We start from the raw sequence: 21,736 nt of genomic DNA, 5'->3' as shown, positions 1-21,736 counted from the left end.
TAATAGATGTATAAAGGCAGAATGGATTTCCGTTCCTTAGATTCTGCCTTTAGTCTTCCAAGATGAATGGCTTACCCAGAGTCTATTGTACTTTATTTACACTAACTCGCAGCCAATCTAAATTCTTTCCAAACACCTTTTCAAGGACAGTTTTGATGAATCTTCTCACTTCCGATTCTTCATTCGGCTCACATCAACTTAAATTTGGGTAACTTTTTTTTTTTTTTTTCATTTTCGCAATCGTTAACTATCTCTGGATAATTTCAATGAGTTCGTCCTTGTGAGGGTCAAATCAGGTGTGTTTGCGTAAATAGTGTTATGCAAATCAGCAACTATTTCTGTTCATGTTAAGCGATTAAAAACAACAAAAAGCTTTCTGAAAAACTGGTGCCCAGAGCACTGTCTCCTTCCCAAATGGGGAACGTGGGAGGGCTCGTCCCCTGGGTTGAGGCTGCGTTTTTCGTTCCTTTTGTCTTTTCGGAGGATTAGGACTGTCATGGCGCTTTCGAGAAGAGGGAGAAGGCCTTGCTTTCGTCCGGCAGAATTACTTGGGGCACCTCGACTGGGCGGAGGGTGGACAGGGAGACAAGAACACAACGCTGGCAAGCTGTCCGCCAGAGCCCCACAAGGGGAGGAGACCCGGCAGGACGCTGCCCGGAGAGCGCCCGTCTGCGGGAACCGCCCCCCGCCGCCCTGTCCAATGGAAACCTGGCGGCGCTGCGGCACCGCCCATCTGTTGGTCCGGACGCCGCGAGGGCGGGGCCCGCAGTTCGGTTGCGCTGCGGAGCGCAGCTGTGAGGGAGTCGCTGCTATCCGAGGCCCCGGAACCCGAGCTGGAGCTGAAGCGCAGGCTGCGGGCGCGGAGTCGGGAGGTGAGCGCCGGAGAAGGAGGCCCTGGAGGGAGGGGCTCGCGGGAGGGCGGCGGAATCGCCCCGAGTCGCGGGCTGGTGGGCCGCGGCCGGCAGGTGCTGCCGGGCGGCCCTGCTCCCTCGGGAGTCAGGCCCGACCCGGCCCGGCCCGTCGCAGCTGAGGGGCCACCTTGGCCCCAGGGCGCCGCCCGCCCTCCTGGTGTCTCCGGCGTGGCCGCGGCGGCCCGGAATTCTGCGGGCGCGGGTCGGGGGCCCCGGCGTTCTCTTGGAACTCTGGCCGCGAGAGGCGGGGCAGGCGGCGCGGGCGGGGGCGGGGCGGGTGCCCGGGCCGGAGGGCCTGCGGAAGGAAGCGCAGCGTCTGGGCCCGGCTTGCTCGCGGGGCGGGGCGCCGAGCGCGGGGGCGTGGCCTGCGGCCTGACGGCGCGGCGGGGCCGGCTTTTGATGAGGTGGCTGTGGTGCTCAGACGCCTGTCTGGTGGGACACTCGGCGCCCGCCGCCGCTTCCTTCCCGATTCTGGCCTGGCGACCTGTTGGAGTGTGGAGATGCTAGAACCTCGTTCCCCTGAGCTTGCTTCCTCTCCGACTGTGCAGTTCTGCCGGTCTCAGAGGCTTTTGGGGTTTCCTCAGAGCGGCCTGTGGCTGCGAGCTCTGTGGGGTGACGCGTACCGGGCTCTCAACTAGTAATGGAAGCCGGGAGAACAACTTTTGCAAGATGACAGGCAGCGCCCTGCAATGAATGTACTGTGCGCCCTCGGGGTAGCTAGAGGCTGCGAAGAGACGGCCCTCACCGATGTAAATGAGCCTTTCCACATGTGATTCCTGTTTAACCTGCCAGCAGCCCCGAGGCAGAACCCCCAGAGTTGCAGAAGTTTCTGCTTCCGTTGTGGGACTGCTTGGAGATCTTTAGGCACTGCTCTCATTTTACCCCACTGGGACATGCCGGGGGCGGGAAGACACAAGCGTGTACCTTCCGGTTCTGATGACAGTCTTCTCCTCGAGTGATCTAACTGTGAAGTGGCTGTCTATGTCCTTGGACCAGTAGTTTTAGATTCCATAGGCTGCAGCTTCCTATATTGACATTCTACTCGTATCTTCTGTTGTAATCCCGCTAGAAATTTAATTTAGCAGTTCAGATTTTAGGCACATCGAGTGAACGTGGCTGCTATAGGAACTAATTGAAACAGACTACTATTTTCTTAGCCTAACTCATCTTTTTTTTTTTTTTTTTGTTAGATTACTAAGACAAACGCTTTCTTGGCAGACTGAGACGAATTTCTAGGGTAGGCAAGGGCTTTTCTTGGAAATTAAATCGGGGAAATAGCCTACTAAATATTTTTCCTGTGTTGCTCTGAGTTTACTAGAACGTTGTTTAAACAATATAGATTGGGGAGAGATGTACAGAAAGGGGCATCAGAGAGAAGCATATGGTCGCATTGGTGTTGATTGCAGGTTTCTGGTATTCTGAGCTGACTTTGGAGTACAAGTTTACTTTCCAGAGATATCACCTTCTTACTAGACAGTATTCCTTTGAGCCTAAGCACACACAGATTGTAGTTCCTTTACAACCTTTGTTTGTTTGGTTGTCCTATTGTTTTATTTCATGGGTTAATGAAAAACTTAGGTTTTTCTTCAAGCAACTCTGCCCCATAGAAATGTTATGGTTTATCACTTTTCCTTTGAAAGCTTTGGCTTAAATTATTTGTAACCTGAAGGAATAACTGGTATCAGATGCTTCAGAGAGTGGAAAAGTCAGAGCCTTTGAGCAGTGTGAATAAGAGGGAAGCTGGAAACTTAAGGTCTTTGATTTTTTTCCCCCCAATTTGTGCTAATTAAGTGCAGGCATTTCATTTAATTTTAATTCACTGATGTATCTCAAGCACCCATCCAGTGTGTGACCTACAATAATCTACAAATGTTAACTAAACATTCCAGTGAGTAAATGAAAAAAAAATGCTATTAAGCAATACCCATTTGCCACAGTCACACATCATAAGGAAGGTGAGGCCATTAGGGATGGAAGTCACTCCTGCCAGTCACCTGGCCCAAAGGCAGCTTCCATCTGTGGGAAGGATGGATAATGTCACTGTTGGTTCTACGGAGGATAAATTATTTCAGCTAGTGGGCTAAGGGTGGTATAGGCCTGCCCATAGGGCTGTTTCGGTGGAACAGTTTAGAGTCATCTGTTCTCAGTAATCTGTATACTCTCATTTTTTGAGCACAGTGAAAACTGAAGCACATGGAGAGTCAATAGGAACTATATTAATTACATCACTATTTGCTGAGAAGGAATGGGGAACCAGATCTTATTGTGTATTTGGGTTTGACCAAAGTGGATTATATTGTCATTAGCCTTGTGTTTGTCACTTCTGGGTGGTTTTCAGCTAAGGTAACTCCTCTTCTCCAGAAGCAGGAGATTCATTTGCACTTTGATATTTAGGTAGGAGTAATCCTGATTTTAGATTTAAAGGAAAGAAGGGAGATGTATTTTTGAATCTGAAGATGAAGTTAATTAAGACTATTAAATCTCCCCCCCCCCAGGGTTTCTCTTTGGCTTTGGAGGCTGTTCTGGAACTTACTCTGTAGATCTACCGGCCTCTGCCTCCCGAATGCTGGGATTAAAAGTGTGTTCCACCACCGCCCAGCTAAGACTATTAAATTTTAAAGGTCTGTTTTTGACCCATCTTCTCCTGTCTTTGCCCAACCAATTCAGGCTGAGTGTTCGTTCATTCCAGCATGTCGGAAGGGGAATCCCAAACAGTAGTCAGCAGTGGCTCAGACCCAAAGGTAGAATCCTCCTCTTCGGCTCCTGGCCTGACTTCAGTGTCGCCTCCTGTGACCTCTACAACCTCAGCTGCTTCCCCCGAGGAGGAAGAAGAAAGTGAAGATGAGTCTGAGATCTTGGAAGAGTCCCCCTGTGGACGCTGGCAGAAGAGGAGAGAAGAGGTAAGGTGATGGTGATGGCATTCTTTGGAGAGTAAGTTGTAAGCAGTGAGAACTAGAGTAGCTGTACAAAGGAGCAGACCAGACTTGAGTAGGGTGGAGTTGGAAGATGCTCATATGGAATACTAGAATGGCCGGTTGGTGAGGTGACTTAATTCTATTTGAATTGCTTCTCAGGTGAATCAGCGTAATGTACCAGGTATTGACAGTGCATACCTGGCCATGGATACAGAGGAAGGTGTGGAGGTTGTGTGGAATGAGGTACAGTTCTCTGAACGCAAGAACTACAAACTGCAGGAGGTAGGTAATGAGGCCTGGGGGCATTGGAACCAGTATTTAAACAACTGTTGTTGTTGGGAAAGTGACTGTGAGGAGAGCCTTCATGGTTAGATCATCTGTGAGGAGAGCCTTCATGGTTAGATCATCTGTGGGGAGGGGTAGGGAATGGCTTTCATATACTACAGTGATTTGTGAACTTTTGTCTCTGTCTCTCTTGCCCCAGGAAAAGGTCCGTGCAGTGTTTGATAATCTCATTCAATTGGAACATCTTAACATCGTTAAGTTTCACAAGTATTGGGCTGATGTTAAAGAGAATAAAGCCCGGGTAAGATTTTTTGCCTAGTATTTCCTGAACTCTTTGCTAGAAAGCAATTTCATTTACTGTCAATTTTACATTCAGAGGTTAAAATGAGGTAATTTTGAGACAAGAACTGAAATACACAGCTGTGACAAGGAGAGTAGGGCTTCATCTGCCATCTCTAGCATTTTCCAGCTAAAGATGGGGAGAAATGAGTGAACATTTGCTTGCTTCTGTATTTTCAGTATGCTGTTAAGCCTAAGAAAGTGATAATAAAGAAAAGTTGAACACATGTATACAAAGTTAACTATGTATCTGGTGTAAATGTCACCAAGTGAGAGATAATGTCTATATTAAAGCCTTAACAGGAAGTGCTTTGTTTCCCTAGGTGATTTTCATCACAGAATACATGTCATCTGGAAGCCTTAAGCAGTTTCTGAAGAAGACCAAAAAGAACCACAAGACTATGAATGAAAAGGTATGCAGAGATGCTAGACATAGTTTTAGGCTGGTTTAGGGATTTAAAAAGATGGAGGTAATTATGTAGCTAATTAGGGAGGGATGGATTAGTGGGAAGGCTGAGAGAGCAAAGTATTGCTAGGTGTGGTGGCACATGCCTTTGGTTCCAGAGGCAGAGGCAGATAGGTCTCTTGAGCTCGAGGCCAGTGTGATCTTCATAGTTTCAGGACAGCTAAGGTGATATAGTGAGACCCTGGAGAAGGAGGGTGGTGGAGAGGGGAGAAGAAAGGAGGAGAGAGAGAGAATATTACTGCTGATCCTTGGACCAAACTCTTTTCTAGGCTTGGAAACGCTGGTGCACACAGATCCTATCTGCCCTAAGGTAAGTAATATCTGGTTAGTTTTTCCCCAGTCTCTCCTGATTTATTTTCTTAAACAGACTGCAAGGCACTACTCTGCTTTTCTAGTCTGCCTCTCCCCAGTTTCTTTGAGTCATGTGCTGACAAGATTAGCCCCGCCTCTTATGGGGTACTCCTAAAGTCCTAACCACTAGAGTAACCCTCCCTCATTCTCCTCCTGCTTATCCTATTTAAGTCACCTGGCTCAATAGATTCAGAGTACAGGGATTATCATTATGGTGACCAGGATGAGACCTGGCCCTTGCTCCTCTTAACCCTTGGGGTCCCCCTGCCCTTAATTTCCTAGTGGCCCCTCTAACAGCCCAGTGCCCCCACAGCTACCTGCACTCCTGTGACCCTCCCATCATCCATGGGAACCTGACCTGTGACACCATCTTCATCCAGCACAACGGACTCATCAAGATTGGCTCTGGTGAGGGGAGGGAGAGATTCTGGGCAGGGGAGCCTCGGGAATTTGGGAGCCATGGGGGTAAGGTCAAAGGCATAGGGAGAACAGTGAGTTTTGAGGTGTGGGCTGGTTATAAGAGAGAGGCTTTTAGTAGAGGTGATTTATAGGGAGAGACCAATTAGTGAGATGGGGTAGGGTATACAGTCTTATACTTCTTGGAGAGAAACTTGGACTAATACAGAGAAATTGAAAGGAGGCTGAGAAAGGGCAAGAGATGGAGATAAGGTCTGACTTGCGCCCTTTGGGCCAAACCCTACCAAAGAGGTTTCCAGACTGCCTGCTGTGAGTGCTTTCATTTGCTGTGTATTTGTGTGCAGTGACATTTCCGTGTGCCGTGTCTGTGTGTTGTTACCATTTGTCTGGGGCTTGGCTGCTCCATCGCTCACAACTTTTCTCTGTTTTCCTCCCTCCCGCTTACGGGCTGCTCTGTTCCCAACAGTCTTTCATAGGATTTTTGCTAATGGTGAGAGCTCCCTCTGCCCCACTTGGGGCTCTGTTTGTGCTCCCTTTGCTCCCTCTGCGGCTGCCCAGTGCATGCAGTCGTGGGAGCAAGGCCTGTTCCCTGCTTCCTGTCCTAATTATGCTTGCTTAAGCTTTTGCCCTGCCAGCCCTCCACCTGCTTGCCCCTTTGTAACCTGCTTGTTTCCTGTGGATTCTGCTTGGCTGGATACTTCCTCTTAGTCCTATTCCCCTTCATCATCCGGCTGGCTCCCTAAATCATACTGTGCTCCTAGATTCTCTGTGACTTGTGTCATTGCTACGATCAGAGTGAGTTCAGCTTGGGCCTGACCCTGGTTCCTCATTCAGTCCTGTGGTAGGTTTGATGTTGAGGGATAAAGTTTTAGACAAGAGTTTAAAGCTTTGGTGGATTAAAGGTGAAACTGATTTCAGGGTATTGGTTCACTATTGAATTATTTTTTTGAGTTTCCATCAACACAGATGGGTAAGGAACAGGCTAGCTCCTTGGTTGTATATTAATGCTGCTTTGCCTTTCTTATCCAGGTTCATGAGGTCTCCAGTTGTCCTATAGTAGGAAGGACTGCCTGTGTTTTTATGTTAATTGCAGGGCGGATGAATCAAATAAAACCTAGCATTTTCATGGCCTATGGATTTGATAGATCTGGGGCATTGGAAAGATGAGCAAGTCACAAATGAAAGTTTTTCCTTTGACTGTGTTACTTGATGAACCTAAAGCCTCAGTGTCTGTCTGTACAGAGTGTAGACTTTGTTGTTCCTGAGTTAGGGACCATAGGCTGCAGAAGGGGGAAGATAGGTGGTGTTCATATGTAGTCTATAGCTCAGCACTGGGAGAGTGGTAGGTTTGTGTCCATCGAGTATTAGAAAGGACACTTCAGGAGAAACATGGCTTTTGGAGCCTCTCTCAAGAGTCAGATCATGCTTTGGTGGTGGTCAGACTGTGGGTGTCTCCTACTCCTAGTGGCTCCTGACACTATCAACAATCATGTGAAGACTTGCCGGGAAGAGCAGAAGAACCTACACTTCTTTGCGCCAGAGTATGGAGGTGAATAGCCTTGCCCCCCTGCCCAGTCTCAGATCCTGCTTTAAAAAAATTAAGGTCCCTCAGACAGATTGTGCCCTTCTATCTACTCCCTCCCTGATAGAGCCACCCCAGGTTCTTGGTTTTATACTTTATAACCTGAGATACAGGGATAATACAACCAAAACTTCATCTTTCTGCACTTGTGTACATTATAAAAGTATGCTGATCACTTCTTACCCCCAATCAGTTCTCTTTCTTACTCAGACATCTGTTTTCTCTAGAAGTTACTAATGTGACAACAGCAGTGGACATCTACTCCTTTGGCATGTGTGCTCTGGAGGTGAGGAGATAGAGGGAAGGGAGAAGAGAAAACATGAAATTTGAACACAGAAAGGGAGCGCTTGCTGGGAGTGATTGTGGGAACACTGGGTTTGTCTCTGAGATCTGTTTTCCCCTGGGTTTCTGCTCACTGCAGATGGCAGTACTGGAGATTCAGGGCAATGGAGAGTCCTCATATGTGCCACAGGAAGCCATCAGCAGTGCCATCCAGCTATTAGAAGACTCACTACAGAGGGTAAGAGTCATTGGGACCAATGTCCATCCTTACCTGATTTTCAAATGTTTCAGGTTTTTATTGTACCTCTTGAGAATATAGTCTAAGAGAAAAAGAATAAAATCAAAATAGAAAAGACTAAACTGTACAATTTTTCTGTAAAGGGGTTCAGATAGGTAGTATTGAAGTTAATAATTGTTTCCTAGTTAAGTATGTCTACATAGAAGTGAGCTTATTTGATGGTTACCTCAGTCAGTTGCTACACACTCTTACACAATACTCTTGGCTTTCCAAAGTAAATTTAAATATCAAGCCAGTCATTTTGGATTTTATATTTAATGAGTTAAGATGTAAAGGATGAAGGAATTATGAATCAGCAGGTAGATTCATGATAGTGAGACAGAACAGTCTGAACAAGAACAGTTAACTCAGGCCAGACATGGGAGGCAGACACCTATAATCCCGGCACTTGGAAGGTGGAGGTAGGATCAGGAGTTCAAAGTCATCCTCCTCTACATAGAGTATTCAAGGCCAGCCTGGGCTACATTAGATCCTGTCTCAAAAACAAAACAGCCAGCTGGGCAGTGGTGAAGTGGTGGCTCATGGCTTTAATCTCAGCACTTGGGAAGCAGGCAGATCTCTGTGCATTCAAGGCCAGCTTGGGAGCAAAGGGAGTTCCAGGACAAGCAGAACTACACACAGAGAAACCGTGTCTTAAAAACCAGACCCAAGGGCTGGAGAGATGGCTCAGCGGTTAAGAGCACCGACTGCTCTTCCAGAGGTCCTGAGTTCAATTCCCAGCAACCACATGGTGGCTCACAACCATCTGTTATGAGATCTGGTGCCCTCTTCTGGTGTATAGATATACATGGAAGCAGAATGTTGTATACATAATAAATAAAATCTTTAAAAAAACAACAACAAAAAAAAACCCAGACCCAAATAAATAAACAAATAAAAAATCCCACTACCACCAACAGAAAACCCTACTACAACAAGGAAGGAATGGTTAACTAGAGACAATAATGGAGAGCAAGAAAGAAGCAGAGCTCTAGCTAAGAGTTAACAGAGTGTAATCAGGTTCTAGTTCACGTTAGGATGGACAGTTGGGTGAAAGATCAGGTATGTGACTTTGTTGGCTTTTAAAACTGAAAGAAAGCATGTTGCCATGGGATTTGATCAAAGGCAAAAAAGGAGTTAGAGAAAGCATGGAAAATACAGTGAATTCAGGAATTGTAGTGGATAAAAGAAGTTGTAATAATAGTTTTTTGTTGTTTTGGTTTTTCCAGACAGGGTTTCTCTGTTTCTTTCTTTCTTTCTTTCTTTCTTTCTTTCTTTCTTTCTTTCTTTCTTTCTTTCTTTCTTTCTTTCCTTTCTTTCCTTTCTTCCTTTCTCTCTCTCTCTCTCTCTCTCTCTCTCTCTCTCTCTCTCTCTCCCTCCCCCTCCCTCCCTCCCTCCCTCCCTTTCTTTCTTTCTTTCTTTGGATTTTCAAGACAGGGTTTCTCTGTGTAGCTTTGGACCCTATCCTGGCACTCGCTCTGGAGACCAGGCTGGCCTCAAACTCAGAGATCTGCCTGCCTCTGCCTCCCAAGTGCTGGGATTAAAGGCGTGCGCCACCAACACCTGGCTTTCTCTGTATTTCTTTAGAGGCTGTCCTGGAACTTGCTCTGTAGATCAGGCTGGCTTCGAACTCACAGAGAACCTCCTGCCTCTGCCTCCCCAGTGCTGGGATTAAAGGTGTGAGCCACCAACACCAGGCATAATAATAGTTTTGAGAAACAAAAAAATATGGTGAATATTATTGACTTTAATAGTTTGCTAAGTTTGGGAAGGGAGAAAAACTAAATTTGGCAAAGATCCAAGAAAAGTTGGCCATGAATGAGCAAAAAAAAAAAAAAAAAAGAAAGAAAAGAAAAATACTAAGTCTTGCTGGGTGTTGGTGGCACACACCTTTGATCCCAGCACTCGGGAGGCAGAGGCAGGCAGCTCTCTGAGTTTGAGGCCAGCCTGGTCTACAGAGAGAGCACCAGGATAGGCTCCAAAGCTACATAGAGAAACCCTGTCTCCAAAAAGGAAAAGAAAAAAAAAAGAAAAAAATACTAAATTTCAGCATTAAAGAAAAAGTATTGTGGTTAGAGAGTAGAAAAGTAATAATCAGGGGCTGGAGAGATGGCTCAGCAGTTAAGAGCACTGACTTCCAGAGGTCCCGAGTTCAATTCCCAGCAATCACATAGTGGCTCACAACCATTTGTAATGAGACCTGGTGCCCTCTTCTGCCCTTCAGGCATACGTGCAGATAGAACCCTGTATATACAATAAATAATTTTTTAAAAAAAAACAAAAGTAAGCCTTTAATCCCAGCACTCTGGAGGCAGAGGCAGGCAGATCTCTGTGAGTTTGAGACTAGCCTGGTCAACAAAAACTAGTTCCAGGACAGCCTCCAAAACCACAGAGAAACCCTGCCTCGAACCCCTCCCCACCCCAAAAAAACCCAAAAGTAATAATGAAAGCCAGGCATGGTGGTTCATGCCTGTAATCTCAAGCACTTCAGAGACCAAGACGGGAGAATTATGAGTTCAAAGCCAGCCTGGGCTTATATAGTGAGTTCTAGGCCAGCTTAAGCCATCTAATGAGACCCTGTCTCAGAAAAACAAATAGTCTAAAAAGAAAAGTCAGAAAGACAGTGAATGATAATTTTGTACATTACCCTATATATATTTGAAGTCCTTTCAGGAGATATAACAGTTTTCCCAATAAATGTTGACTTCCAAGCATGCACAAGAAATTTTCCTAAGTCTAATGAAAGTTACACAATGTGAGAGGCTTGCCGGATGCCTGCTCCAGTTTCTTGTTCTCTTATAGGAGTTTATTCAAAAGTGCCTGCAGTCTGAGCCTGCTCGAAGACCAACAGCCAGAGAACTACTTTTCCACCCAGCACTATTTGAAGTGCCCTCACTCAAACTTCTTGCTGCTCACTGTATTGTGGGACACCAACGTGAGTTCCCTGGACCCTCCTAGAAATTGGTACCAGGACTAAATCCATGCTAAACAAAGAATACTAGGATTTTCTTCCAACTTGGGTCTTCTATCATTGACATGGCATCTTTATTCTCTTACCAAAGGAATTCTTTATCTCTGTCTAAGCCTCTTGTGAATGTGTGAACCAATTCTGTCTTTACATGATGTTCCACCTATTACACCCACAGACATGATCCCGGAGAACGCTCTGGAGGAGATCACCAAAAACATGGATACCAGTGCTGTACTAGCTGAGATCCCTGCAGGGCCAGGACGAGAGCCAGTTCAGACTTTGTGAGTAACTAGCTTGGAGGGTCTGAAAGGGGTAGATTGTCACCACCACACTGAGCCTCTGTAGAAGGTCCATTCTCATGCTGCTTCCTCCTCCTTCCAGGTACTCTCAGTCACCAGCCCTGGAATTAGACAAATTCCTTGAAGATGTCAGGTGAGAGAAGAGGTGGGCTTCTCTGAGGAAGCAGGGGCAGGTGTCCTGAGGCTTTCACAGAGTCCGTGTGACTTTTGTCATCTCTCACCAGGAATGGGATCTACCCTCTGACAGCCTTTGGGCTCCCTCGGCCTCAGCAGCCACAGCAGGAGGAGGTGACATCACCTGTTGTGCCCCCCTCTGTCAAGACTCCAACTCCTGAGCCTGCTGAGGTGGAGACACGAAAGGTGGGGACTGTGGTGTGATTATGTCTTTGGACATGGGGGCAGAGACGTCTTACTTAACTAAGGCACTGTCCTGTTTGGAGTGAATTTATGCCCACTGGCTACCATGTTCTTCTGTGGGCGGGAAAGCTCCAGGTGTTGGTGTGGCTTCATGACTGGTCTCTAGTGGCCTTCCTCTCTTCCTGTCCCAGGTGGTGCTGATGCAGTGCAACATCGAATCAGTGGAGGAGGGAGTCAAACACCATGTAAGCCTCGGGATAAGAGGGGCTTTGAGGGGCTGGGTGGGGTTGCACCAGGCTGGGTGGAAGGACATGTTCAGAGAGGAGCCTCATTCTCTGAGTGTCTTTTCTCTAGCTAACCCTTCTGCTGAAGCTGGAGGACAAACTGAACCGGCACCTGAGCTGTGACCTGATGCCAAGTGAGGGTCTCCCTTCTTTTGCAGGAGGGTGGCGTTGTCCTGAAGGGACATGTCAGGGAGAGGGAAAGTGATTCACAGAGCATGACTGTCTTAGCTTCTGAAACTGGGTGATCTGAAGGGCGGGCTCCCGGCCTCCCATACTGTACTCATTCACCCCTCCTATCTTTCTGTCAGATGAGAACATCCCGGACTTGGCAGCTGAGCTGGTGCAGCTGGGCTTCATTAGTGAGGTGAGGTTCCTGTCTTCTGTGCCCTGGCTGCCTCCCTGCCAGCTCTCAGCCCTGTCTCACTGAGCTTCTTCCTCAGGCTGATCAGAGCCGCCTGACTTCTCTGCTCGAGGAGACCCTCAACAAGTTCAATTTTGCCAGGAACAGCACCCTCAACTCAGCCGCTGTCACCGTCTCCTCATAGAGCTCACTTGAGCCAGGCCCCTATCTGAGTGTGGCTGTCCCTGGACATGCTGCAGTCCTCCTGTCCCTTCCTCCCCAGTCAGTATTACCCTGTGACGCCCCTTCTCCCCCTTATTATTCAGGAGGGCTTTGGGGGCTCCCTGGTTGAGCATCATCCTGCCCCTCCTCCCCCTCCTCCCCTCTGCACTTTGTTTACTTGTTTTGCACAGACGTGGGCCTGGGCCTTCTCAGCAGCCACCTTCTAGCTGGGGCTAGTAGCTGACCTGCTGGCTCCTGCCCTGCCTGTGTGGACAGGAGGCCCACAGGCTCTGGGGGAGCTGAGTTCTACAATCCCGCTGGGGAGGATGGGCGGGAGAGAAAGGTGGTGCTGCAGGGGTGGCCCCGGGGGCCATTCGAATCGCCTCAGTTGCTGCTGTAATAAAGTCTACTTTTTGCTAAAAGTGTCGCTTGGTATTTTTGCAGCTCGTTGGGTGGCACAGCCGCCCAGGTGGGGGCGGGCCGGGCCCAGGTAGGTCGGCCCCTTGGAGGCTGGGCCTCGGGCGGGGGCGGGGCGGGGGCGGGGCGGGCCCAGGTGGAGCTGCCTTGCGGCGGCGCGGAAGCTGGGTTTCAGGTCGGCGGCCGGGTGAAGCCAGGCCAGGCCCAGGTAGGGCGGCCGGGTGGTGGCGGGGGCAGAGCGGCCTACGATGAGGTGCTGCCGCCTCTGCGTCTTTGGTAAGTTGCACCACTTTCCTCACCTGTAGCTCCACGGCGTCCCACGCGCTGTGGCTGGCCCTGTGGCCCCGCCCTGCTAATATCTGCCCCTCCCCCTACTTTTCAGACGCCGCCCGAGGGCCCAGGCGGCTGATGCGCGTGGGCCTGGCGCTGATCCTGGTGGGCCATGTAAACCTTCTGGTGGGAGCTGTGCTGCATGGTACTGTCCTGCGGCACGTGGCCAACCCCCGTGGCGCGGTCACGCCGGAATACACCACGGCCAATGTCATCTCCGTGGGCTCGGGGCTGCTGGTGAGCGTGGAGGGCGGATGGACGGGCAGACAGGGTGGGCTGGGTGCAGAGACAGTGAGCCATAGGCTTGTTGCTTCCGCAGAGCGTTTCCGTGGGACTTGTGGCCCTCTTGGCATCCAGGAACCTTCTTCGCCCACGACTGGTGAGAGGGGTGGAGGTGTCTCAGCTCTGACTTCCAATGGGCAGGAGCCTCAAATAGAAACTAAGTGTCTTGAGTCACCGGGAAGTGTAACCAGACTGCTCACCCAGAGGTCTTCTACCCCACTAGCACTGGGCCCTGCTGACGCTGGCTTTAGTGAACCTGCTTTTGTCTGCTGCCTGCTCCATGGGCCTCCTCCTTGCCGTGTCGCTCACTATTGCCAATGGTGGCCGCCGCCTTATTGCTGACTGCCATCCAGGACTGCTGGATCCTTCTATACCACTGGACCAGGGGCCTGGACACACGGACTGCTCCTTTGATCCCACAAGGATTTATGTGAGCTTATTCTTGCTGTTCACAAAACGTTGCCCTGTGTGCCCCGGCCCCATTCCAAGGCCTAGTCCTCTTTGTTACTTTTTGGTTTTAGGATACAGCCTTGGCTCTCTGGATCCCCTCTTTCTTCATGTCTGCAGCCGAGGCTACTCTTTCTGGTTACTGTTGTGTGGCTGCACTAACCCTACGGGGAATTGGGCCCTGCAGGAAGGAAGGGTTGCAGGGACAGGTAAGGAGGAGGAACAGGAAGGGTTCATTCCATACCCTGGTTATGTTGGAAGGAGCTGGTCTGCCATTTAAGGCCCCATTACTGAATCCACCCTCTCCTGCAGCTGGAGGAGCTGACAGAACTTGAACCTCCTAAGTGTAAAAGACAGGAAAATGTGCAGCTACTCCGTTATCATCAGGATTTCCAGACTTCACAGAGAACCTGGGTTTAGGACAGGTAAAAAGGCCCTAGGGTGGGATGCATTCTCGGGACTGGGGCCAGTCTTTTCGCTACATTGCTTGCTCTCTGATGCAGGTTGGCTCTTTCTTTATTGGGCAGGTGCTCTTCTGAGGTGCAATCCACAGGTGTCTTCTACTACGAAAGGGGCCCCTGACCCTAGGGTGATAGGAATAATTGTAATAAAAGTACTTGTTTTTGTCTTCTGCCTGATTGCAGTTCCTTTTAGAGTAAAGGGTGCTGTGCTGTGGTGGAGAGATGCTCATCAAAGAATGCGGCAGTCTCAACTACTCACAGAGCTTTAATTAAAGGGGGACAGAGCCAAATGCCTTAGCTGCAGCAGTCACTGAAAAGAGAAGCCAGTGCTGGGGAGCCCACCGCACCACTGGCTGATGAATTTGAGCACGTCCTGGCACACTGGACTGTGGGAGGTCTGTGGGCAAAGGGGGAGAACATGAGAGGAATGCCTAGAGCCAGCGTGGGGCCACTAGGCTCCTGATGTCATGAGGAGCAGCTCAGGGTCTGTACCGGCCTTCTGGACAACCCTACTTGTGGTACCCCCAACTCCCAGCTGCTCTCTTTGCCCTTGTCCTTTAGGACTTTGCCCCTCTCTAACCTTGATGGCCATAAGAAACTTGTTCCAGTTGTCTTTGTTAGCAGCCTTCCCTGGCCGCTTAAATTCAATTTTGTTCCTCAGTATGGGGTAACCTGTGGTGGAAGATAAACAGTTGATGGAGTTTGCAAGAGAAAGGAAAGGATGCACAGTGGCCTGGGGCAGAGTGGAATGGGTGGTCCCTGTCACTGAAATGAATTTTTGACGCCGCTGCTTTTTTCTCCTTTCTAATTGCCATGGGATTGGGGTGATGTGGGGTTCTATACCTGTAATAAGGCAGGGCAGTGCCCGAACCCCAGTGCTCGCTGCTACTAGGGAAGCCTCATAGACTCCACGCTCATCCCGGGGCAGAACCTGCTCCAGCCTCTGGTCCATGGAGACTGTGAGCACCCAGTCTCGAACCTCTTCTCTCTGGGCCTCCTGAAAGAGAGGTAGCACTAGTTTCACATGTGGCTAGGGGCTTGGGGGTGGGATGGGGTGAGGACAGGGCCTTTCTGAGTCCTCAGCCTATATATTGGCTTTTAGCTATAAATAGTCCACCTTGGATTTGAAGGACCTAGTCACTGCCTCTACTTTCCCTGAGTAATAGTGGGGACTGATGTCACTGAAAAATAGCATCTCAAAGCCATCCTCCCTTCTCAGTGCCAACCCACTGGTGACACCTTACCGGTACGTGCTGCTTGGCTGGGAGTGGCACCTCAAAGGGAATGTCTGTGTCCTGGAAATCTGAGTGGTCAAGGGCATCCAGAGTCCCTTCTTCGATTGCCTGTAGCAGAGCAGTCAACCGTGAGATAGGCACAGCTGGTGACAGGCAAAGCCTCCTGATCTCTAGACACAGCTTCCCTACTTACATCAGTCAGATCCAAAAATCGGTTGAGGAAAATGAAAGCCATATTTTCCCAGCCAACTTCCTATAACAGAAAAGTTGCAAATGGGTGTGAGGTGGGATACTGCTTCTCTGGGTGTTAGGGAGAACACTCCAGGAAGAGGCAGAGTGTCCTCAGCATCTGCCCCGTTCACAGCTTTGCTCCAGGCAGTTTCCATCTTCCTGCCCACTTTAGATTTCCTTGTTCTCCAACCCCACCCTTCCCTTGACCCAGCTCACCTTTGCCGCAGTGCCTGCTTCATAAAAGGCCTTGTCTGCAGGTAATAACTGGGTGTGGCGCAGGAGTGAGATAGAGAGCCTGGCAGCTACGGTTTCCTGTGGGTTAAAGGCAAAGTTTATGATCCTGGTCCTATGGTGACTGAGGTACCAGACCAATGAGCCTGTAACTAAGGCAGCCACAGAGCTAGAAAACCAGCAAGCAGTTTTGAACCATTCAGAGCTCAGGCTATTCTGGTCTTAGTTCTTTAAAGATTAGTTCTGTTAAAGATTGATTTAACAGAAGAGACGCACAAAGGGAAACATGGTGGTCGAAGAGTCTAAGCTCGAAGATCCAGAACTTGGATTTGTGTGGCTTCCTAGGTTTGAAGGTGCATCTATGTGACCGAGGGCTCTGTACTGAGTCCCTCTGGGTGCATCTTACCAGCTGTTTGATACTCTGGGCTGCAGACCGTGTCGCATAGTAATGAGCGATCAGCAGCATTGTCTCAAACTCCTCATGAGATGCCGAGTTTGCTTCGCTGGACTTCACCAGGTTTTCACACTAGAAAAGGGTGGGGGAGAGCATAGCTAGGCTGGAGTCAGAGGAGGGCCAAGGAGGGCCATAGATCGGTCGGTCATTGCTGGCCATTTGGACTGAGAGAGTTAAGGTTTATGTCAACTAAAGAGACTAGGGCAGAAAGAACCTTTGTTTCACCGTTGATCATTCCTTACCAGGTTGAAGAGGACATCCCGAAGATCAGCCCAGCTATGGTAGGCCTCGGCATTGTTGGTCCCAGGAGAACTAACCATGTCAGTGAAGATCCTTTTGTAGATGTTGAAGTTCTAGAGGTTGAGGGGGGGAAGGGGACTTGAGTGAGGGAATTGTGTATGTAGGAGCTAAGAGATTGATGGAGGAAGAAGAGGCACAAACTATTTTGGCAGGAGGACCAGGATTTCAAGGTTATCCTAGGCTCCTAGTTCCAGGCTGGCCTGGCCTACATGAGATTCCGACTCAGAAAACAGACAAAACTCCAACAAAAAACCTCATCATGTTAGCTACTGTTCAGTGAGTGTGGGCAATTATACAAATGTGAATGCAGCCACGACATTAACAGGCTAATAGTGTAGAAAACGGATGCTTCATTGGAGAATGGTGCCAGTTCTGGAGGAAGTCAGTGAAGACCCTTGAAGGGTGCCTATGATTCCTCGTGGACAGATAGGTCCATGTGTGTTTACTAAGAGCACATGGACACATGGACAGCTGCTTGGGTGTTTCTTCAAATGGTAAACCCTCCAGAGAGTCTGTCTCAGCACAGGAGTCTTTGAAACAGTCTTTAAGGGGGTGGTTGGTTCTAAAGGATGAAGAAGGAATTCCTTAGTGGAAATATTCATCCCCAAAAGGCTAGTACCTGTGGGTTAGCAGGGGCTCCATGTTGCACATAGAGGGCCAGTGCCTGGGCATAGCCACCTTCTCGGATCAGATGAGTTGCATACAAAGCCACATACTTGTGCAGAATTTTGTAGTTCTGTTTGGGAGTGGAGGAACAGCATGGGATCAAGGCTGGGATCAGCAACAACAGGCAGTGACAAGGGACCATGGGTGTGTTTAGGAGGCAAAGGGCACTCGAGACTCTGATGATAATCAGAGAGTGGAAGACTGCTCTCAGGTGCTCATTGGGAAGGAGCCTTTGAAGATGGGGCATTGGTGGAGTGAAGGGTGGGATGCTCAGAAGCAGGTAAGGAATCAAGAGAAGATGAGTGGGAGTGGGAAGGACAGCAGTACCTGCTTGGTAGCTGTTTCAATGCATTTATCCCACTGACCCTGCTCCACATACAGGTCCAAAGCAGCTACTACGTCCACACCCACCAGCTGTGGAGCAATAAAAAGACAGGTGTGCTGAGAGAAGGGAGATCTCTAGTACTGCTTCAGTAATTAGGCTTTTACTCTTGGTAGTGCTGGGGACTGAACCTAGGGCCTCAAGCAAGGCAAGAGAGCTCAACCATCTAGTTAGACCCTCTGGCCTCTTCCTACATTCTGCCTCCTAACTCTTAAGAGCCTTACCGAATCCACTTTGCCCTGGTTCTTGAGGAACTCCTTATAGTGCTGGTCCACATAGTCTTCATACCTGGGAAGATGTACAAAGATTGCTAAATCCGTGGTCCTGCGACACCACACCCTTCCTATAAGAACTTTCCCCTGGTGTTTATAAAAGGAACTAAAAGGAAACTCTCCTAGCAGTTACCGGGGGTCTAACTCTTTGGCCACACGCTTAGCCTTGTTCCATTCTTCACCCTCAATGAAAGCATCGATTGCTTCTTTGACAAGGTCCAGGTTCAGATAGAGTTCTGCAGCCTGCACAGTGGGAAAAGAGTGAACACTAGCCATGTGACTCAGTGGCCTCCCATTTGGTGAACTCCCTCTCCCCAGAACACTGCCACACCTGCGCATCAGGGTGATGCCACATTCCACCCATGTCTGTGGCATTGTGTTGGTCCCAGCACCTACTTACAGCACTGTGCTTTCCAATTCCAATCAGCTGGGGACCTACAGCCCGAACTACTTCCAGACTGCGCTGGGGAGGCAGAAACTTGATAGACAGTTCAGCCGCCTGCATGGTTGAACAGAAGGTGAAAGTGGGTAGAAGAGTCTACTAGGGCTTCTTGGCCTTCGTGTTTTCCTCCTCTAGCTTCCAACTCTCTCGTGATCCTTCCTTGTCTTCCCAGGCTCAGCCTGGCCCGTGGGTGTTCTGGCTGACCACCAGTGAACCTATGTATGTCCCACTTGGCTCACTGCCACTCTGCACAGCTCATTTGCTGTATGAGCTCACTGCACTTTCTTTGTCACAGATTGACTACTGGTATCGTAGTAAAGAAAACTGAAATGAGACTTCAGGGAACCCAAACAGTACCAAAAAAAAAAAAAATCGGCAAATAGCAATAACATTAAGTTAAATGATTATTATGTTGAAATATCTGTATTGTGAAGATTTTGCTTATTTTTATATTATGTGTATGGGTATTTTGCCTGCATATTTTTTCTGTGTCTAGTGCCCATGGAGGTTAGAAGAGGGCATTGGATTCTTTGGAACTGGAGTTCCAGATAGTTGCGGGTGGCCACGTGGGTGATGGGAACATAAACTGGGCCCTCTAGAAGAGCAGCCGCTGCTTAGCCACTGAGCCATCCCTCCAGTCCAAACATTTAAAGGTTCAGTTAGGTGTACTGCAATTATTTTCAATTTTCTCTTTCTCTTTTTCTACCTTACTCAAAAGCAGGTACTAAAAACCTGAAACAACTGGGGCTGGAGAGATGGCTCAGAGGTTAAGAGCACTGACTGCTCTTCCAGAGGTCCTGAGTTCAATTCCCAGCAACCACATGGAGGCTCACAGCCATCCATTATGAGATCTGGTGCCCTCTTCTGGTGTGCAGATACACATGGAAGCAGAATGTTGTATACATAATAAATAAATAAATTAAAAAAAACAAAAACAAACCTGAAACAACACATTTGTAGCTTGCATAGTGTTTCCAGCAGACAGTGCTGGTCAGGATGATTTTGACAGCTCTGTTTAACTCTCTGTTTCCACTGGGGTGTGGACATCCTCACTGATTTTAATTTCCATTTATCTATCATCTAGACTAATTCCCCTGCTCATCCCTGGCTTGCTTAAAGCATGATTTCTTCCCATCCAGAGAGCCGTCCTGTGACCACCCTGAAGGCACAGCCCTGCACAGGCTTTAGTGAACAGCGGACATCACTAGCTTAGCTTGATTAAACCTCACAACCAGACACCAGCCCCTTCCTTTGTTCTATCTTCTGGGACCCAGAACTTCAGGGCATTTTGCACAGGCTACAACACAACAATGTTTAATTTAGAGAGCCAGTAACCCCCTCAGGACTCCCAATCCCACATTTCCCTGTCCCCAGGCTACACCATTTAAACCACACATGCATGCTTAATTGCAAAGATAATAAATGGGGTTGGCTTGTAGTTAGTTTTGTGTGATGACTGGGATACACAGTACGTAGGCATTGTTCAAACAGGAGCCTTGGGGGTTTCTGTAGGATGCACTTGAATGAGGTAACATTTAAATTGTAAAGCAGATTGGCCTTCCTAAAGCACATGGCTTCATCCAGTCAGCTGAAAGCTTGAACTGAACAAAAGATTTACTTTACCCGAGTAAAGGAAAACTCTTCCTGCCCAAATGTGGTCTGAACTGGGACACTGGCTTTCTCCTGCTCTCACTCTGGAACTGAAATGCTGACTTGGGTCTTCAGCCTGCCAGCCCTCAGACAGGAACTACAGCACTGTCTTTCCTGGCCTTTCTACTTGCCAATCTCCAAGCAGATCTTGGGGTTTTCCCACTTCAATAACTGTGTGAGCCAGTTTCTTATCTCAGCCATATCCACACGCACATCAGTTTTGTTTCTCTGATTAACAGTTTGTCTCCAGCTTTGTGAAGAATATTGGGTTGGCTCAGTCTGCTAAAGGTGGAGGTGCTGGAGGAGGAGCCATGCCTTTGCCATGGCCTTCACCTACGCCCTGTCACGGCCTTCACCTACGCTCCCAGGTCTGGAGTTGTTCTTCTAGCTCCCACTCAAGTCCTCCTTCCTCAGAGAACCTTCTGGACTGTTCCAGCCCACAGAGAGCTCATGTCTCTGAGCTCCATACGCCTCAGTCTTGACTCAGATTTGGCAGTAACTAAGCCTTCTAACTTGTGTCTGTCTGGGGCGTCTGTCTGTCTGTCTTACGTTCCTTCTAGTCTTCAGATGTGGCTCTGGGATGCACAGCAAGCACTCAGTAGGTATCTGTTACTTGGAATAAAGTAACAGTAGGATTAAGATGAAAGTCTGTGAAGGCAGCTGAGTGGGAACGGCCCTAAGGGAATCGGCCAGGAACACTGGAGCCTCACCTTCATCCAGCACTTCTCCATCAGGCCACTGCTTCCTGAGTCTCGAACTTTGAGATAGCAGTCCACTGCACGGCTGTGCTCTCCAGCCTGCTCCCACTGCCGTGCTTGCTCGACAAGTCCCTCCACACCTCTGTGGGGTGAGAATAACCATCAGGACTGGGGAGGGACAGTGTGGTCCATCCACCAGGTCCTCACAACACTGCTGGGACACGTGGCTTCTTACCTGCCTCCCTTCTTGGTGGCTTCTCGCTCATACTCTTCTTGTAGGGCCTCTAGCTGGCCAGGCACATAGTCCTTGCAGATCCGCAGGGCATCGCTCCAGAGTCCAGCCTCCTGCTCAGATTGGCAGGTATCAGAAGGGCAGACGTAGAGGCTCTGATGCTTCCTATTGCTACATGGGTTCCTCTGGCCTGGTCCCTGACTTGTTAGCCTTCTCCTCTCCCTTCTCTTGCCTGTCCTTTCTCCTGCCTTCTTCAGCACCAGGAATCAGTGTGGATCTGTGGCCTCTGATCATCTCATCCTCCCTCTGTGGCCCAAATATAGTGACTCACCTTATAATAATTGAGAGCCAGCCCTGGTCTCTGGGCCCGAAGCAGCAATCCTTCTGCCTTCTGAAAGTCCTTCTCCTCCAAGGCCCCCCGGGCCTGACCTACAAGTACCTCAGCAACACTGTCAGGGTCATGGGCCTCAGCCACACGCTGAGCTGCCTCCCAGTCCTGGTTGTGGACAAACCTGCCCAAGATGGGGGACACGGAAGATGTTGAGTATAGGACTGCAGCCTCAATTAATAGTGGGAGACAGACAGTCGTATAACGGGGGAGGGGGGGGCTACTGGTTTAAAAGTAAAGATGACCGTGAAAGATCCTGAGGCAGTATCTTTATCCTATCCCAGGGCAGTATAAAGAAGCTGCAGTTGGGGGCTGGGGAG

The 21,736-nt window shown here is 49.0% G+C and overlaps 3 protein-coding genes across 8 annotated transcripts in view; 2 read left to right on the top strand and 1 right to left on the bottom strand.

The window, feature by feature from the left end:
* Positions 1–724: 724 nt before the first annotated feature.
* Nrbp1 (nuclear receptor binding protein 1) lies at positions 725–12,720 on the top strand. Of its 2 annotated transcripts, none has more exons than XM_027424448.2 (18): positions 725–872; positions 3,579–3,811; positions 3,986–4,108; positions 4,311–4,412; positions 4,774–4,863; positions 5,186–5,226; positions 5,581–5,675; positions 7,150–7,233; positions 7,494–7,552; positions 7,688–7,786; positions 10,628–10,760; positions 10,972–11,077; positions 11,178–11,228; positions 11,320–11,455; positions 11,644–11,697; positions 11,807–11,870; positions 12,045–12,100; positions 12,177–12,720. In XM_027424448.2, the coding sequence occupies exons 2-18, from the start codon at positions 3,602–3,604 to the stop codon at positions 12,279–12,281; spliced, it is 1,608 nt and encodes a 535-aa protein (XP_027280249.1). In that variant the 5' UTR covers positions 725–872; positions 3,579–3,601; the 3' UTR covers positions 12,282–12,720. The 2 variants fall into 2 exon arrangements, with proteins under 2 accessions (XP_027280249.1, XP_027280250.1); XM_027424449.2 differs by having other exon boundaries at positions 737–872; positions 3,601–3,811.
* Positions 12,721–12,845: 125 nt separating this feature from the next.
* On the top strand, positions 12,846–14,407 carry LOC100773669 (keratinocyte-associated protein 3). Of its 5 annotated transcripts, none has more exons than XM_035447563.1 (6): positions 12,846–13,282; positions 13,365–13,424; positions 13,551–13,757; positions 13,849–13,983; positions 14,087–14,199; positions 14,302–14,407. In XM_035447563.1, exons 1-5 carry the CDS (start codon positions 13,124–13,126, stop codon positions 14,192–14,194), a joined length of 669 nt encoding a protein of 222 aa, XP_035303454.1. In that variant the 5' UTR covers positions 12,846–13,123; the 3' UTR covers positions 14,195–14,199; positions 14,302–14,407. The 5 variants fall into 5 exon arrangements, with proteins under 5 accessions (XP_035303454.1, XP_035303453.1, XP_035303452.1 ...); XM_035447562.1 differs by having other exon boundaries at positions 14,278–14,405; XM_035447561.1 differs by having other exon boundaries at positions 14,087–14,405.
* Positions 14,408–14,482: 75 nt separating this feature from the next.
* Positions 14,483–21,736, bottom strand: part of Ift172 (intraflagellar transport 172) — a 40,013-nt gene continuing 32,759 nt past the window's right edge. Inside the window, exons 33-48 of the mRNA XM_027424447.1 lie at positions 21,360–21,540; positions 21,032–21,141; positions 20,809–20,938; positions 18,407–18,505; positions 18,140–18,249; positions 17,959–18,022; positions 17,680–17,766; positions 17,306–17,422; positions 16,629–16,739; positions 16,339–16,458; positions 15,918–16,013; positions 15,664–15,723; positions 15,480–15,578; positions 15,079–15,232; positions 14,816–14,907; positions 14,483–14,632 (exon numbers count right to left, since the gene is read on the bottom strand). Coding sequence (XP_027280248.1) covers positions 14,543–14,632; positions 14,816–14,907; positions 15,079–15,232; positions 15,480–15,578; positions 15,664–15,723; positions 15,918–16,013; positions 16,339–16,458; positions 16,629–16,739; positions 17,306–17,422; positions 17,680–17,766; positions 17,959–18,022; positions 18,140–18,249; positions 18,407–18,505; positions 20,809–20,938; positions 21,032–21,141; positions 21,360–21,540 — 1,720 coding nt within the window. The 3' untranslated portion in view covers positions 14,483–14,542. The remainder of the gene's footprint in view (positions 14,633–14,815; positions 14,908–15,078; positions 15,233–15,479; positions 15,579–15,663; positions 15,724–15,917; positions 16,014–16,338; positions 16,459–16,628; positions 16,740–17,305; positions 17,423–17,679; positions 17,767–17,958; positions 18,023–18,139; positions 18,250–18,406; positions 18,506–20,808; positions 20,939–21,031; positions 21,142–21,359; positions 21,541–21,736) is intronic.

This window comes from Cricetulus griseus, chromosome 7 (genome assembly GCF_003668045.3).
Source record: "Cricetulus griseus strain 17A/GY chromosome 7, alternate assembly CriGri-PICRH-1.0, whole genome shotgun sequence".
Classification (NCBI taxonomy): Eukaryota; Metazoa; Chordata; class Mammalia; order Rodentia; family Cricetidae; genus Cricetulus; species Cricetulus griseus.
Note: the sequence above shows the minus strand (reverse complement) of the source record. Positions and strands in the feature narration are given on the sequence as shown.